The sequence below is a fragment of the Arachis stenosperma genome, chromosome 8 (assembly GCF_014773155.1).
Source record: "Arachis stenosperma cultivar V10309 chromosome 8, arast.V10309.gnm1.PFL2, whole genome shotgun sequence".
Lineage (NCBI taxonomy): Eukaryota > Viridiplantae > Streptophyta > Magnoliopsida > Fabales > Fabaceae > Arachis > Arachis stenosperma.
The window spans coordinates 52261279-52279075 of record NC_080384.1 but is presented as its reverse complement, the minus strand read 5'-3'; the positions used below and the strand labels follow the sequence as shown (position 1 = coordinate 52279075).

Sequence of the window (17797 nt, the reverse complement as noted above, 5' to 3'; positions counted from 1 at the left end):
TCAAAAGAATAACTGAAGAAAAAATAAAAATGGACTGATAAACAACAGTCATGGTAACAACCTGCTCCTATACACTCAAAATTTCTGAAGGTTATGGCAGCCATCAAATTTTGCTCCAAAAAAGGAAACACAATTATATCCATTGGCAGGTCTCCATAGGAACAGTTTGCCAAGTTTTTAAAAATCATAAAGACGCATCAAAGAACTTATTATTGCTTCATCAAAGGACATATGCTCGGGATCTTAGATTTAACAATTTATTCTATCTTATATTTACTTAATTTGAATTAATAACTTCAAATTAAGTAAATATAAGATATATTAAACAAGCCCCCATATTATTTACTCATCAATATGTTCATATATTTCTCTGTAAATAAGCCCCCATATTAGGCATTTACTTTGGCTTCATTCAAAATTTTAGTTGAACCTCCACCACTGCATAGTCAATAAAATTATCATGGAATAACAAAACTCAGATAGAAAAGAGAAATAAAGATGGCAGAAACATACTAAGATAAAGTTTTATTGGATGTTGAAAAGATAATTCACGAGCATACCCAAGTTTTTCTTGAGGACGCCACGAACTACACTTGAAGTCTGAAAGGGGAGGGGAAAAAATGAAAAATCATCATCGACATGCTTAGGTATTAAGGCTGCATTTGGATTCATTCTCACAAACAAAAATATAGAGAAAATAGACATATAACTTTGTTTGGTTATAGAAACAAGGACAGGGACAAGAACACAAAATTTATCCTCCAAGACAGAAAATTCTTGTATTTTCTTGTACTTCCTAAAAGTGAAGCCAAGATATATTCTCTTCTTTCTCTGTCTCTCCATCTCTATAGAGAAAAAATCCAAACAATGTCTAAGCGTGCCATCAAAATCCAATCCTCAGTTTCAAATTACTGAAGTTAGTTCTTACTTCCAAAGTTGGTTCATATTTTACTATAACCATCATTTACATGCCAATTCTTTTCTTGAGCTTTTTGATACCTGTTCATGCCCTGGGTCAAGTTGTTTGACCCGGGCTGATAGAAGACAAAGTCGACCGACCTCTTCAGGTCAGGATCACCCGACATCTTTCCAAAGAGTTCGGCCAAATCGCTACAAATGTCCAAGTAGGCCCAAACAAAGGAACACGGCCCAAATCTAAAGGCAGCCAAAGCCTAGAAAGATAAGGCGGTTCCCCTAAAGAGATAAGATGACTTTACTCAAAGATAAGATAAGATAACTATCTTATCTCCAGAAAGATCACTCTACACCATTATAAATACAGTGGAACACCCAAGTATAACTTATACTCTAATTCTACTAAAAACTTGCCTAAAGCACGTGCTAACTTAAGTATCGGAGTCTCTTGCAGGTACCACCACCCTCCGGTGACGAAGGATCAGCAACTCTACCAAGTACAAATCGGACACAGCAGCGCCGACCACCACCACAGATCTCGTTCGAGATCGACCTATAGTTTCAAATAACCCTCGGAACAATACTCAACTGAAAAAAGATTTTAACGTTGTAATCAAACATGTCAAAATTTGATGTTCCCAAAACTCCAAACTGAGAACCCTAAAATACCGCGCATCTTCATCAACAACAACATGCATGTTATCAAATCACAGTTCACAAACCCATATTTCACAGATTAAAACCCCAAAATTAAAACCCCTAAAATCGGAACCCTAAACCTCTGAAATTTTAGAACCAAATAGAAATCAATACATACCTATTCAATGATGTGAGCACAGAGAAGACGATGATGAAAAGCACGGAGATGACGATGGCGAGGGCGGCGCAGCGACGATTAGTGTAGAACAGTGAAGAAGAGCGATGGTTAGTGCAGTGGTGACAATGGCAAGGGTGATGAGTGTTGACGGTGAACGGTGAGCGGTGACTGGCGGTGAGTGGTCAGTGGTGACTGGTCAGCTGGTGAGTGCTACCCTATATAAGTAATTTCTATAATATGTAAGGTTACATTTTTTAAATGATGCCACAATTATGTATCCTTTTCAAATATAACTTAAAAAATGTAGCTAAATGAATATTTTTTTTGTAATGTAATTAATGTACTAGTCTATTTAAATAAATGTTAAAAATTTAAATCTTATCATTGATCAACAATAAATATTTAAATAAAGCTCAAATTTACTACAAATTAAAAGACGATATGGTGCACAATTTTAGTGTTAACATATGTTAGAGAAAGAGCTGCACCCAACACTCCTAATTATGACCTCCTGTTTATGTTACCGTTGAGAGCTCTCGACCACGGGGAGATTTTGGGGAAAAATAAAGTGAGATAACATAAGATGAGAAGACACCACATCCAACTCAAAACCTTAAGGTGTCAAGTTAATGAGTCTCTCATCTTATAAACTCCTCACTCTTCCTTGCTTTCTTTGATGTCGGACTAACTTCAACACTTCTCACACTTGCAACATAAACAATCTCCCCCTCAAGTGTGAGTCTCCACATCAAGCATCAACTCTCCTCTAACTCCTCCACCACCACGAGTATTCCTCTATCACACCGTCGCAAAACACCGCGGGACATGCCATTTGGACCACCTTTGTCGGAAAAACTTTCGATACTTCACCTTGAATACCCCTTAAAACCACCAGACCGATTAACCATCGACTCTAATAACACTTGTTGGGCCAACCGTGGAGTGTTTTCGACCACCAGAGAGATTTTGAAAAGGAATCAAGTGAGATAACATAAGATGAGAATACACCACATCCAACTCAAAACCTTACACATGACTGAGAGAAAGGAAATACTAGTGTCAAGTCTTTACATACTAGGTGTTCTCAACTTCTCATAGTTTGGGATATATATTGCTTTTGCTTAGATACACAACAAGGCTTAACATACATAAACATATTATTGTGAAAAAGGATAAATTAAAAAAAATATACTATAACTATTTTGACCATAGTTACAAGAATCGAATCGAACTGGTTAAGTTATTAATTGATTGGTTTATTAATTTAACCAATAAATTACTAATTTAATTAGTAGACTTGATCTTATATAAATAAAAAATAATAAAAAATTTAAAATTTAAATTTAAATTACATATCTTCACTAATATTTTAAAAATAATCAAATTTTAACAAATTATAATCAACAAGTTATAATTTAGTTATTATTAAATAAGTATATAACATTTTAATATTTTTTCATAATAAAGATTTTTTAATTTTATATTTATATTAAAGTATTTTTATAACTCCGCCTATGTTACACTTGCGGTACATAGCCGGTCCCAAGCCCGGATAAAGGAGGAGGGTTGTGTTAGGTCTTCGGCAACCAACATAAAAATATAGCCGAACCCCCATGACATTAATCAAAGACATTATTGCGTTAAAGCTAGGTCGTTGCCCGGAAGCAACGCGTCGTATGGCTCGAGTACGGTGTCAAAGCAAGAGCCGCTGCATCGGTGCCCGGATGTAGTATTAAATGAGCAAGGGTTCTCGCGTTTTCGTGAACGGACGAGGGTAAATAAGCTAGTTCACAAAGTAAAAGGTAAAGGTCGAAGCGACAGAAGGTTGAGATTTGGGACATGGAACATAGGCACTCTAACAGGAAAGTCCATAGAGGTGGTGGACACCATGACAAGGAGGAAGATTAACATTATGTGCCTACAAGAAACGAAATGGGTTGGTGCAAAGGCTAGGGAGTTGGATACTTCTGACTTCAAACTTTGGTATACAGGAAAGGTGAAGAATAGGAATGGGGTTGGAATAATTGTGGATAAGCAGTGGAAGAGGGACATAGTGGATGTCAAGAGGGTGGGAGATCGGATCATCTCTATCAAACTTGTGGTGGAGGGAGGTGTTTTCCATGTGATTAGCGCCTATGCACCGCAAGTGGGTTCGGACGAACAACACAAGATAAGGTTTTGGGAGGATCTAGAGAGTTTGGTTCAAGGCATACCTTTGGGAGATAAGATTTTCTTAGGAGGAGATTTAAATGGCCATGTTGGGAGAGAAGTGACTGGATATGGGAGTATTCACGGAGGCCATGGTTTTGGAGTGATCAATGCCGAGGGTAAAACTATTTTAGACTTTTCTTCAACCTTTGATCTTCTTATCGCAAATACATATTTTAAAAAGAGAGACGAACATCTTATAACCTATAAGAGTAGCATGACAAGCTCTCAAATCGACTTCTTCTTGTTGAGGAGAGTCGACCGGAAATTTTGCATTAACTGTAAAATTATTCCGGGAGAGAGTTTGACAACACAACATAGGGTGCTCGTCATGGATTTTCGCGTTGAGCAAAAGTTGAGGAAAAGACATTATACAAAGAACCCAAGGACGAGGTGGTGGCGGATGAAAGGTGAGGAACAAAGAAACTTCCTAAGACGGGTAGGAGAAGAGGCAAAGTGGGATGGAAACGGAAGCGCGGAAGAGATGTGGAGGGAGATGGCAGAAGTTATTAGAAGAACAGCAAAAGAAAGTTTTGGTGAATCTAAAGGAATAGGACCAAGAGACAAGGAGTCCTGGTGGTGGAATGCGAGTATACAAGAAAAGATAAAGATAAAAAGGGAATGTTTTAAAGAGTGGTCTTTATGCCGTAATGCAGATAATTGGGAAAAATATAAGGCGGCTAAGAAAGAGACAAAAGTGGCTGTAAGTGAAGCAAAAACAAGAGCATATGAGGGTCTCTATCAGTCTTTGGACACAAAAGAAGGAGAAAAATGTATATATAGAATCGCAAAGAGTCGGGAAAGAAGAACGAGAGATTTGGATCAGGTTAAGTGCATAAAGGATAAGGATGGAGAGGTGTTGGCCCAAGAGGAGAAGATTAATGAAAGGTGGAAGAGTTACTTCTACGAGTTATTTAATGAGGGATAGAAGACTCTTCCGAGTCTTGGTCGATTATGCACAAGGGAAGAAGATCAAAACTTTGACTACTATCGAAGGATTCGAGACTTCGAGGTAAAAGAGGCTTTAAAGCAGATGAAAAATGGCAGGACAGTAGGACCTGATAATATCCCGATTGAGGTTTGGAAAGGTCTTGGAGAAAAAGGCATCAACTGGTTAACCAAGCTTTTTAATGAGATTTTAAGGTCAAAGAAGATGCCTGATGAGTGGAGAAAGAGCACATTGGTACCTATATACAAGAATAAAGGGGATATACAAAGTTGCGGAAACTATAGAGGGATTAAGCTTATGAGTCATACTATGAAGTTATGGGAAAGGGTGATAGAACGGAGGTTGAGAAAAGAGACACAAGTAACAGAGAATCAATTTGGATTTATGCCAGGAAGATCTACCACTGAAGCGATATACCTATTAAGAAGGATGATGGAGAGGTATCGTAGTAGTAAAAGGGACCTACATATGGTGTTTATTGATTTGGAAAAAGCGTATGATAGGGTACCAAGGGAGGTCTTATGGAAGGTTTTAGAAAAGAGGAGAGTAAGGATCGCATATATTCGGGCAATTAAAGACATATATGATGGGGCCACAACTAGTGTGAAGACTCAAGGTGGTGTGACGGAAGAATTCTCTATTGGTATAGGATTACACCAGGGATCATCCTTAAGCCCATACCTTTTCACATTAGTCTTGGAAGTACTCACAGAGCACATCCAAGAGCATGTGCCATGGTGCATGCTTTTTGCCGATGATATCGTCCTTATGGGAGAGTCAAGGGAAGACCTAAATAAGAAGTTGGAGTTATGGAGAGAAGCTTTAGAAGTGTATGGTCTGCGCATAAGCCGTAGCAAGACGGAATATATGGAATGTAAGTTCAGTCTGAGAAGGGAAAACCCCAATATAGAGGTGAAGATTGGAGAAAACATCCTAGAAAAAGTTAAAAGTTTTAAGTATCTTGGGTGCATCATACAGGATAATGGAGAGATTGAACATGATGTAAATCATAGGATCCAAGCAGGTTGGTCAAAATGGCAGAGTGCATCTGGTTTTATATGCAACAAAAAAGTGCCTTTAAAACTTAAAGGTAAATTCTATCGCACCGCTATAAGACCGGCTATGCTGTATGGTACGGAGTGTTGGGCGGCTAAAGGAGAGCACGAACATAAGCTGAGTGTGGCAGAGATGAAGATGTTGAGATGGATGAGTGGTCATACGCGATTGGATAAAATAAGGAATGAAGATATAAGGGAGAGAGTTGGAGTAGCACCCATTGTGGAAAAGATGGTTGAATCGCGTCTCAGGTGGTTTGGACATGTGAGAAGAAGACCGATAGAACATCCAGTCAGGAGGGTGGATGAGATGGAAGATGGACAAAGGGCGAAAGGCAGAGGAAGACCTAAGAAGACTATCCATGAGGTGGTCAAACGAGATCTACATGTAAACGGTCTCTCTGTAGACATGATACATGACAGAGCACAATGGCGTCATTTGATTCATGTAGCCGACCCCACTTAGTGGGACAAGGCTTTGTTGTTGTTGTTGTATTAAAGTATTTTTATATTTATTATATTGTTACATATTATATGTATTTATTAAAAAATAATATTAATAAATATCATATAATTATAAAAAATAATTATATTGTAATTAATAAAAATATTTGATATTTGTATTTATAAATATTTAATAATATTTATATTAATAATTATGAATAATAAAAAATATAATTAATTTAAATATAAGTGAATATAAAATTAAAATAATATCTAAAAAATAGATAAATCACACAAACAAAATAAATAGAGATCAATATTATACCAATGTCCTAAAATGAAATAAATTATATGCATGTTCTAAAATAATTCTATGTAAATCAAATCAACTAAATTCAATTTACATGTATGTGCTGCAGAAGTAGTAAATCGAATAAAGTTAATTCGATTTACTACTTTTCTATGTAAATCGAAGAGTAAACATCCAATCCGGTCCTCGTCCATTTTCACGAAGGACAAAGCGATCCCTGTAAAAAAAAAAGGGACATTTCGACCATCAACCTTTTTATTTTGGGACAATACGGTCCCTCCGTTAAAAAAATTATTAAATAATAATAAAAATTAGCTTTGTGGGGTTTTATTTGTATTTTGTGGGAGGTTTTAAACCTCCACAAACTATTAATAACTTTGTTTTAAAAAAATTCCCTCATCAATGGTGGTTAAGTGAAAAAAAACCATTGATAAAAATGATGCCACAAAAAAAATAATGGGTTAACCACCAAAAACATCCCCGAATTATTCAGACGCTGACAAAAATATCCCTAAATTTTACTATCGACAAAAATATTTTTAAATAATTTAAAAACATAACAAAAATACCCAACAATAAATATATATTTTTAAAAAATACCTTAGAGATTGAATTTTGATGTAATTTTTTGTAAGCATGATTATAAAAATGAGATATTATTATTCTTAAAATTTGGTAATTTTTTGTTAATTATATATATTTTTTATAATTTATTTTGTTAACAACCAATAATACTTTTAAAAAATCACAAAAAAATATATACTTAACAAAAAATCATCAAATTTTAAAAATATTAATATCTTATATTTTTAATCATGCTTACAAAAAATCATATCAAAATTCAATCTTTAAAGTATTTTTTGAGAAATACATATTTAATGTTAATTTTTTTGCAAGATTATCTAACATTAAATATGTATTTCTCAAAAAATATATTAGAAATTGAATTTTGATATGATTTTTTGCAAGAATTATTAGAAAAATGAGATATTATTATACTTAAAATTTGGTGATTTTTCGTTAAGTATATCATTTTTTATAATTTTTTTGTTAATAACCCATAATACTTTTAAAAAATTACAAACAAAATATATACTTAGTAAAAAATTATCAAATTTTAAGAATAATAATATCTCATTTTTCTAATGATGCTTGCAAAAAATTACATCAAAATTCAATCTCTAAGGTATTTTTTGAAAATATATATTTACTGTTGGGCATTTTTTTTGCGTTTTAAAATTATTTAAAGGCATTTTTGTCGATAATAAAATTCGAGTGTATTTTTGTCAGCGTTTAAATAATTCGGGGACGTTTTTGGTGGTTAACATGGAATAAGAAATGAAAGAAATAATTATAGTATAAATAATTATAGTATAATACCTTTTAAAGGAAAAAAATAACATGGAATAAGAAATGAAAGAAGAGAACTTTAATGTTGATAATATTGGTATTGGTGATAATGACGATATAAGAGATAATGATGATGATAAAATATAGTTACACAATAAAAATAATAGAAGTAAGAGTGATAATGATGAGGATAAAAAAGATAATGGTAGTAGTGTATTAGTTATATTGTTAAAAATATTTTTGTGGGGGTTTAAAACTCCTACAAAATACAAATAAAACTCCTACAAAATTAATTTTTATTATTATTTAATGAATTTTTTAACAGAGGGACCGTATTGTACCAAAATAAAAAGGTTGAGGGTCAAAGTGTCCCTTTTTTTTGGACAGGGATCGCTTTGTCCTTCGTGAAAATGGACAAGGACCGAATTGGGTCTTTACTCTAAATCGAATCTAGTTAATTCGATTTACATAGAATTGAATTTGAATTCGGACATGCATGTAACTATTAATCCATTATTCATTTAGGACAATTGTGTAATATTGAACTGCAGTTATTTTATCTGTTAGAATATAATTAAAATCAATTAAGATCAATTATTATTATTTAGTATATCTGAATATTTATTTTAGAATATTACGTCTTTATTATTACGATTCTCTTAACACTTATAAATATCATTTTATATTGTATCATTTCACACAACTTGAATACTCACAAACATTTTTTCTATTGCTCTCTCTCCCCTTTCTAACATTATCTATGTGTTTTACCCTAAAAATATTATTATACGATTTTATTTTATAATTAATAATTAGCATATGAAATAACAAGGACTAACATAGATTAGTGGTAAGAGGAGTATGTAGTATAAGAAGAATCCAGATTCAAACCACATCTTGATCAATTGATTTAATTCTGGAATTTTTTCAAGTGATTCAGTTGGACTAATTTTCACTGACTTAACCAGTTCTTAATCTTAAATGATCCTTGGATTGGATTGGATTAATTGAAGTCTAGTTCACCAGTTTTCGGATCAAACCGACCACTCCGGTTTCCCATTCGATAGGACTGCACATGAATCGGATAATATCCGCATATCCGCGGTAATTATCCGCATCCGATCTGAATTTTGCGAATATTATTGGATCGGATTGGGTCCGATCCGCACTATGATAGGATCGGATTGCGAATTTGGTAGTGATATCCGCGGATTCGATCCGCAAATCCGCATATCCGCACATCACATATAAATAGCATAGTTTAAGAAAATAAACCCTAATGTGATATGAATTTTAGTGTGTTGTTTTATGAATTTTATGATATCTTGTTTTCTTATTTTTTATATTGTACTTCGACTTAGAATAATTAAACTTAAATCTTATGTTATTATTTTTTTTGTTATTCAAAAGAACTTTTATTGATAATATTTTAGAATTAAATATGCTTAAACGGGTGAAAAAATGATTTTTCTTTTGTAAAAATAGCCAAATAAAATTTGAAAACATTTTTCTTGAATTATGCGGATATACCCGATATCCGATCTGATCCGATCCGCATACTTGCGGATTAGATCGGATCGGATTCAGCCTGAAAAATTGCGGATATCGTATCCGATCCGATCCGATGAATGCAGTGCGAATCGGATAGAATTTTAGGCTATATCTGATTCGATCCGATCCATGTAGAGCCCTACCATCCAATTTTACAATTGTAACTTTGACATTAATAAAAATATTTTTAAATTTTATTATTAACAAAAATACCATTAAATAATTTTAAAATATGTCAAAATTGCCTAACTGCGATTAGAGATCTGCTTTATCAACAAAAAGGCATGACATGACTTACTTGTCAATGTCTCTGTTTTCAGAAGTATTTTTTTTATCACATTTTTTAATAATTTAAAAATATTTTTGACAATCATAAAATTTTTAAAAATATTTTTATCTGTAATAAAATAATTCAAATATATTTTTTATAGTTTAACCCGTGAAAATATGCCATATAAGAATTTTCTTTGTTAAAGGGATGATATAGAATGAGATGTTTGTTGCATGTAACTTAAAATAGAGCTATGGCCAAGGGGAAAAAATAATAATAATGGATTATCACTTTTGTTAAGAGGAAAATGCTAAAAAACTAAAGTCTGAGCAGGAAAAAAAAAAATCACGCTCAAACTAGTAGACAGTAGAGGAGAAACTAACGTTATTCCATATAAACTCATTATCATATTTATTTATAAAAGACTAAAATATTGACAAATTTTTTCATAAAAAAATTAAACTCATTTTATGTAAACTCGTAACACTAGTATTTTAATTTCTTTTGTGCTGTGGAATTGTTAGTTTATTTATCTCTCACTTTTTTTTGTAAGTCAATTGTTTTCCATAAACGAATCATATCTTTGATTAAAAAGAACCCTTAAACTTTAGAAATTAATTTTTCTTATTTGTCTTATATTAGAATTAACACTAGTCAATTCTCTAATTATTTCAAAAGTGTTTGTCTTCCACATTTAAAACAAAACTAGAAATTTGGTATTTTGATGCAGTAATTAGTTCTTTTAATCTTCTTTTTATAAGTAGTTTCTTTCTACTTTAATAGCTTCCTATAAATATAATGTTGGACTTGGATCACAACTTTATCTATGTCATTAGTGAAGAAGATAACTTTTTTGTCTCAATGAATTCAAAGTATTTTCTTTACACTACTTATTGATTACCTTAGACGACACCGTTTCGCACGCCGCAAAAGTGAAAAACCTCTCTCTGTCGACGCTTGAAGATAAAAACAAAGAAACAACCTCTCTGACTCTCTTTGAAGAAAGAAGAAAGAGACACGCACTTATTCTCTTTCCTTTCTCTCCCGCGAACTGTTTCAGAAAGAAACGGCGTCGTTTATGCTTACACTACCCGCGCACGACTCAAACCAGAAACAAACAAGACTTTCCCTTCGATTTTCTCGAGAAAATCCTCCGCCGAGAAAATCTAGCTCCCTACTCTACTATACATAGCTTCAACTGATGGATCGGAGGAGAACCGCTAGTCCGGTATACGGGCGGCAGTGGAGCGGCGGTTCCAGTAGCACCGGCTCATCGTCGCCGGCGATGTCTCCGGCGCATCCTCAGTCGCGGCTAGGTCTGTCTTCCACTGGAATGTCCACCGTCAAGCGCACGCAGAACGTGGCGGCCAAAGCCGCCGCGCAGCGTCTGGCTCGGGTGATGGCGTCTCAGGCAGCCGCTGCCGACGACGACGGCGAAGACGACGATGACCTTGACTTCCAGTTCGCTGCTCCTCGCGCTCCAGCTCCTTCTTCCTACTCAAGCAATGCAAGTAGTCTCAAGAGCTCCGGTGTTGGCACCACCGCCACCACCATCCCTCCGATCTCGCTCGCCAGGCCTAACAGATCTCCTTCTCCTGCGGTAGTTCTCATAATTCTCACTGCGATTCTTCCTGTTCATTCGGTTCCGATGCGTTTTCCTGAATTGTTTACATGAATTTGTTTGTTGAATTATGGAAAAAAAAAGGAACAAAGATTTTGCATGCTCAATACTGGAAATTTGATTGCTCTTGAACTTTTTTCGGTGGATGATTGGTTTGGCGCCATTGATAGTGATTGAGTGTGATCTAAGTGTTAAAATTATGGATCTGATTCAATTGTTATTCACCTGGTTCTTGTTGTGCTAATAAGATTTTGGTGCTTTTTGTTTAGTTAGGTCGGAACTTTGCAGAGCATACTCTTTCGGTACGGTCGACCTCAGCTGGAAGATCGGCAGTTTCGGTTCGCTCTGCGGCAGCAGTAGTACCTCCGCCGAGCAAATCCACAATCCGAACACCTATGGCTGTTCCTCCAATTGATCCTCCTTCCAATCGGAGCAGAGAGAAAAAGTTGTAAGCATTACTTTACTTTCCCCAGCCTTACCATTTATAATTGCAGCTATTGGAATTAAACAAGTAAGGTTCTATACGTCTTGTAGGCTTGTAGCGTTTCCAAGTAGGTAGTTTTTGATGTTTCAGACTGTTCTATGTCCCTAATAAAAATGAATTGAGTGAGCACAACCTTGAACTTGGATCCAACACCCTTTTATACTTGAGACCATGTTTTGATTGGTGGTAAGTGATGGAACAGAACATTATAGAATAAGATGGAATGCAGGAATGGAGAGTGGAGTGAGTAATATAATTATTCCACTTCATTATTTAGATATTCTAGTAATGTAATGGAGTAATGTTTCATTTCACTATTTAGACATTCAAAGAATGGCAATAATAAGTTTTTTATTCCAATTATATTGTTGCATCAAATACATTAAGATGGAATTACTTATTTAATTATTTCTTAGTTAACGAACTAGATTTAGGCCCCATGTCCTCTGAATAGGAGGGAAACAATCTGAAGGAGAAAAAAGAGATAAACCCTGGGAGAAGGGGGTGGAGGTTGTAATACCTATTCTATCATATTCTGCTCTACCTTACTGGGAGTTCTCCATCCAAACAAAGGAAATTCATTTAGTTCCACTGGGTTCCATTCTACTACATTACATACCAACAGGGCAAATATACCTGAACAAGTGACATGTTTGTGGCACTGGCTTGCACTCCCTATAAACGTGGTCTTTTCTTGACATTCACGAGTGTCAAGACATCTATTCCTTCTTCCTATAGTATTATTAATAGTTCATTTATTTCACACAAATATAAGAGGAACAATATATCCAGGTCCATATTTCTGAGGAAATTTATATGGGGGTTCAATAGGCTTTTTAGTTTTATATTCAAATATTTACCCCTGACATAGATGTAATAAATTTTCATTTGATGTATGAATGAGCTCAATCCTTATTTATCTATTGAGGTCATACATGCATCTATAGCTGTGTGTAGGCTGCAGTGGCCACTCTAGCCGTATCTGGTCTCTATCATTCAAATTTTAATCACTGCTTAATGATTTCAGGTTTACTCCAGACGTCCCTATCAAACCAGTTAACTCAAGAGATACAGGAGATCAACGTGAAGCTTCTGCACTCCGTGATGAAGTATATATTTGAATGATCAAATTTTCTGTCTCCAAAAAATTGAATCTTATATTCTTTATACTGGTGCTGATTTGGTAATTCATAAAGTATGTGCTTTGAAGCTGATTCATCTTTTATTTTGCAGCTGGATATGCTACAAGAGGAGAATGAGGTTATATTAGAAAAGGTGGTGCTCTTTCTTGCCTAACAAAGTTGGTTTTAAGCTCAAATTATGTGATATTTAACATATCTGGTTGATTATATTGACAGTTAAGAGTTGCAGAGGAAAAACGCCAAGAAGTGGAGGCCAGAGCTAGGGAGCTTGAGAAACAGGTGAGGGTTCCCCCTCCTCTTCTCCTTTTTCCAAACCAAAAAAAAAGATATTAACTGAGCTTTGAAACCTAACAATATTAATGTATAATACCATTGTTTAGATGCCAGTTTGATTTTTCATTTACTTAATACTTACCAATAGAAACTGCTTTATTCCTTGTACTGCCTTTGCTGATTTTTCGTGTCCTTGTTCATTTTAATTTTGGCAGGTTGCTTCTCTTGGAGAAGGTGTATCCCTAGAAGCCAAACTTCTGAGCAGGTAAGCTAGCTTTGAAGTCTCACATTATATGCTGCCTGGAGCTGAATATGTTTATTCGTTTAGGTCTTAATCTAAGGTTCTTGTGTGCTATTTATGCAGGAAGGAAGCTGCTTTGCGACAAAGAGAGGTATGCCAGAAGAATGGATATTAATCATATTATATGTGGCAGAAATATGAACTGAATGATGGTTGGAAGTTTGAGCAACAAGCTCACTAGTGCTGTTTTTTTCAAAGAATTTTGTGGAATACTCAAATTTATATTTATTTATTGCCACAGGCTGCTCTCAAGGCTGCAAAACAAACACAGGATGGGAGAGATGAGGAAATCACAGCCCTTCGCGTGGAAATTCAGGTAATTTTTTAAGAAAGCGTGCATTTATTTCCATATTTAAATTACTTTGTTATTCCTTATGAAGTTATAGCTATCTTCTTTTCTTTGTCTTCGTCAGAATCTAAAAGATGATGCAGCAGCAGCTTTGGAACAACAGCAAGAAGCTGAAGCTGAAGCAAAAGCTCTTCGTACAATGACACAGAGGATGATTTTGACCCAAGAAGAAATGGTTGGTATTTTCCAATAAAATGACAATTACCAGGTATTTCTGTTTGTCTCAATTATGTTTCTTATTTGTTGTTTAGGAGGAAGTTGTCCTGAAGAGATGTTGGCTTGCACGCTACTGGGGTCTTGCTGTAAAACATGGTAACAAACTTACTAGCGCACTCTGATTCTTACAGAAACAGTATCTAATCTTTATTCCTACTACTCTGAAAAAAATATGCTAGTCGTGCTTTTTTTTTTAATCTGAAAAACCATGGCTTAAAAATTTGTGAAGTGTATTTTACAGAACTCCATTATAATATTAGCGCTTTTAATTTTTGTGCCATGTTTCTTCCACACTTTCTAGGCATATGTGCAGACATAGCACAATCCAAGCATGAACATTGGTCTTCTCTAGCGCCTCTACCTTTCGAACTTGTCATCTCTGCTGGACAAAAGGCTAAGGAGGAATCCTGGAACAAAAGTGAGCATGAGTAAATACTCAGTTAGTTTGAAATTGTTTCTGTTAAATTATCTTCAGTGGGATCTAATTAAAGAGCATGTGCCAGGTGCTGATGATCCAGAGAGAAGCAAAGAAGTTCGTGATTTGAATGATCTCTCTGGGGAGGGAAATATTGAGAGTATGCTTTCAGTTGAGATGGGTTTGAGAGAACTTGCTTCCTTAAAGGTTCTCCATGAATATTATTAAAAGTTAATCCTTTGTTTGCTCAGTAAATCAGTTCTTCATCTCATTTTCCTCTTGAAAATGTTAGACACAGAGAAATCAAGAAATCAAACTTCTATACGTGCAGCTTGTTTCAAATCCTTTTCCTTTGTTCTTGACTTTAAAAAAGTATTTTGGTCAAATTTTATTTTGTAGGTTGAGGATGCTGTTGCGCTTGCATTAGCCCAACATAGACGCCCAAATTCAGTTCGGCAGTCTGTTTTAGGTATGTTAGTTCATCATCTTTTGTCGGTGTGTGGTCTTTACCCTTGTCTCCAATCTCGATTTCCGTGCTTCTATTCGTGTTGATCTGTTTTAGGTTTGGTTTGGTAAAACTTTTACTTTTCAAAAGTAGCTTATAAAAGCTAGCTTTTAAAATATAGCTTTCTAAAAGTTGTAGCACCTATGTTTGGTAAATCAAATTAAAAATGGCTTTCAATAAGCACAAGCAACAATAATTGCGTTTGGTAAAATAGTTTTTAAAATTTAAAAATACTATAATAGACGTAAGTGTAAGAGTTAAATTTGAAAATTAATTAATGTATGAAGTTATATTAGACTTTTTAATTTTGATAAGCACAAGCTATCTTTGAAAAGCTCCACCTTAGGTGCTTTCAAAAGCACCCCCATCTTTTAAAAGCTACAAGCACAAGTACATGATCTTTTTGATTTACCAAACACAAAACGAGTAGCTTATGCTTTTGAAAAGCACAAGTGCCTCTTCAAAAAGTTTTACCAAACCAAGCCTTATTACTTCTTGTTCTTTTGTATGATGTACCCACAGGCTGTGGTTAGTGCAAACTCTTATTGTTTGAGCCGTTTCTTTTCCTCTCTTGATTCAGTTTTTGGTTTATTCATGTCTTGGTTTTATACACATTTTTTGAAATTTTTCTTTAAACGATGGTTCATTCTGCTACTAACCTAAAGAAATAATAGTTCAGTAGAAGATTATTCGAATTTTGAATTAAATTGATAATTGATCATTTCTATTAATTTATTCTCAGATTCCAAGTCACGTGGTGATGCCAAATATGTGGAGGCATTTGGTAAGAAATAAGTTCTTATATATATTTTGGTGCGTAAATGTCATAAAGTTATGGTGGTATGCTTTTTAGGATTTCTCTGCTTGTCTTGTGTTAATATTTTGTAGTATATGATATCTGTATTTTTTCCAACCATTTCTCATCGTCATTTGGTAACCTTTTCACTATAGAACACAAATCACGATTACCATCTACAAACTAAAGGATTAAAATATTCTGGTTGTGTATGTAGTATGTATTTGATTGCATATTACACCCATGACTGCATCTAGCCATTCTTCGATACATGGAAATGTGTCTGGCAGATGACCTGGTGAATAATGTTGATATTCTCTTCTTTTATGTCCTCCAGAATTAAGTGAAGAGGAAGCAGAAGATGTTATTTTCAAAGAGGTTAGTAACTGTCCTTGAATTGTACTTCAGCATTTCCATTTCTACTAGGTTCTCATCATTAGATGATGGATAGAATCATGTCTAAGTTGGATTCAGGGATTTAGACGGATATGTCTGAATTTACTGACTTGAGTCTTGACGTTATCAGGGAGTCAGTTGTTGTGATTTTAAGATTTTGGTTCTTTGTTTAATTTCTTTCCATTCAAGATATATTCGTTTTTTAAAAAATCCAACTAATTACTTTATTGCATTTTTACTCATTAATCAGTCTTAAGAATGGAATCTCAAAAAAAAAAAAAAAAAAGAAAAGCTCCTTAATATACATGTTTTTTTATGACCTGTTCTTATTACAATTGAACCTGAAGAATAGCTATTTCGGATATAGTATATGCACACATAACGTATTTATAAACTCAAAATATTTACAGGCATGGCTGACTTATTTCTGGCGAAGAGCTTTGTTTCACGGTGTAGAAGATGATATTGCAGATGAGCGACTTCAATTTTGGATTGCACGCAGTGGGCAGTCACCAACTTCACATGATGCTGTCGATGGTAAGCTGTTGTCTTTCTCATCCTCTTTTGTGGTTCTGGAGAGAGTAAATAACTTAATGAGTAAATAACCATGAAATTACAAGCGGGTACCTGGTCTTTCCCAGAAAAATTTGGGTGGTTATTTTGTTTCTTCTTATCTGAATCTGCTACCCTACCAATTGGCTGCAATAACTAAAATACCATCTATGATGTTTAAGTTTGTTGTCCCTTAAATGTTATATTAAGAAAAAAATCGAAGGGAGAATGACCTTAAACGTGTTCCTTAATCGGGGACTAAGTAGTTCACGAGATTTTGAAGGTGATAGATTTGTCCTTCACAATGTTCTTACTAGACAAATTTGTTATTAAAAAAACTGAACATATTAGTCTATGTTCATATACTAAAGGACTAATATATTACCATTTTGAATAGTGAAGGATAAGTTTATCATTTTCAAGTCATAAGGGACGACTTTATCTTCCATGTTTGGTCAAGGGACAAAATTGGGGTTTATCCTTAGTTTTTTTTTTTCCCCTTCTGATGTGTTCTTGAAGGTTTAGTATATGAACTTCTAAGCTCATTGTGCTTCCTTTTAGTTGAGCGAGGTTTGGTGGAGTTGAGGAAACTGGGTATAGAACAACAACTTTGGGAAGCTTCTCGGAAGGGAATTGATCAAACTCAAGGGTTGGCAGATGCTAATAATAAGACAACCACAGACTCTGATGCCTCGTCTTGATTTCGCAATCCTTCATTTGTTGATTGATTCTTTCTTCCTACGTGTATATTTGTTTTGTTTTATTCTATTTTCTACGTATGTTTTTTCTCTCTTTTTTTTCCTGTACAAACCATGTTTTTCAACATTATATCCGGGTCTCATATAAAAGAAGCAAAAATCTTAATAGTCGAAGTAAA

General features: G+C 34.5%; 1 protein-coding gene across 2 annotated transcripts; it reads left to right on the top strand.

Moving 5' to 3' along the window:
- The first annotated feature begins 10863 nt into the window (after positions 1-10863).
- LOC130944770 (coiled-coil domain-containing protein SCD2-like) lies at positions 10864-17797 on the top strand. Of its 2 annotated transcripts, none has more exons than XM_057873282.1 (17): positions 10864-11470; positions 11761-11939; positions 13003-13084; positions 13209-13250; positions 13334-13396; positions 13606-13655; positions 13755-13782; positions 13933-14007; positions 14105-14215; positions 14292-14352; positions 14558-14674; positions 14760-14878; positions 15071-15140; positions 15919-15960; positions 16310-16350; positions 16779-16905; positions 17482-17797. In XM_057873282.1, the coding sequence occupies exons 1-17, from the start codon at positions 11072-11074 to the stop codon at positions 17619-17621; spliced, it is 1746 nt and encodes a 581-aa protein (XP_057729265.1). In that variant the 5' UTR covers positions 10864-11071; the 3' UTR covers positions 17622-17797. The 2 variants fall into 2 exon arrangements, with proteins under 2 accessions (XP_057729265.1, XP_057729266.1); XM_057873283.1 differs by having other exon boundaries at positions 11239-11470; positions 11765-11939.

Coding starts and splice junctions, on each gene's coding strand:
- LOC130944770 (XM_057873282.1), top strand. CDS start 11,072: ATGGATCGGAGGAGAACCGCTAGTCCGGTATACGGGCGGCAGTGGAGC. Junction 14,353..14,557: donor GGGTCTTGCTGTAAAACATG/GTAACAAACTTA, acceptor CACACTTTCTAG/GCATATGTGCAGACATAGCA. Junction 15,141..15,918: donor AGTTCGGCAGTCTGTTTTAG/GTATGTTAGTTC, acceptor ATTTATTCTCAG/ATTCCAAGTCACGTGGTGAT.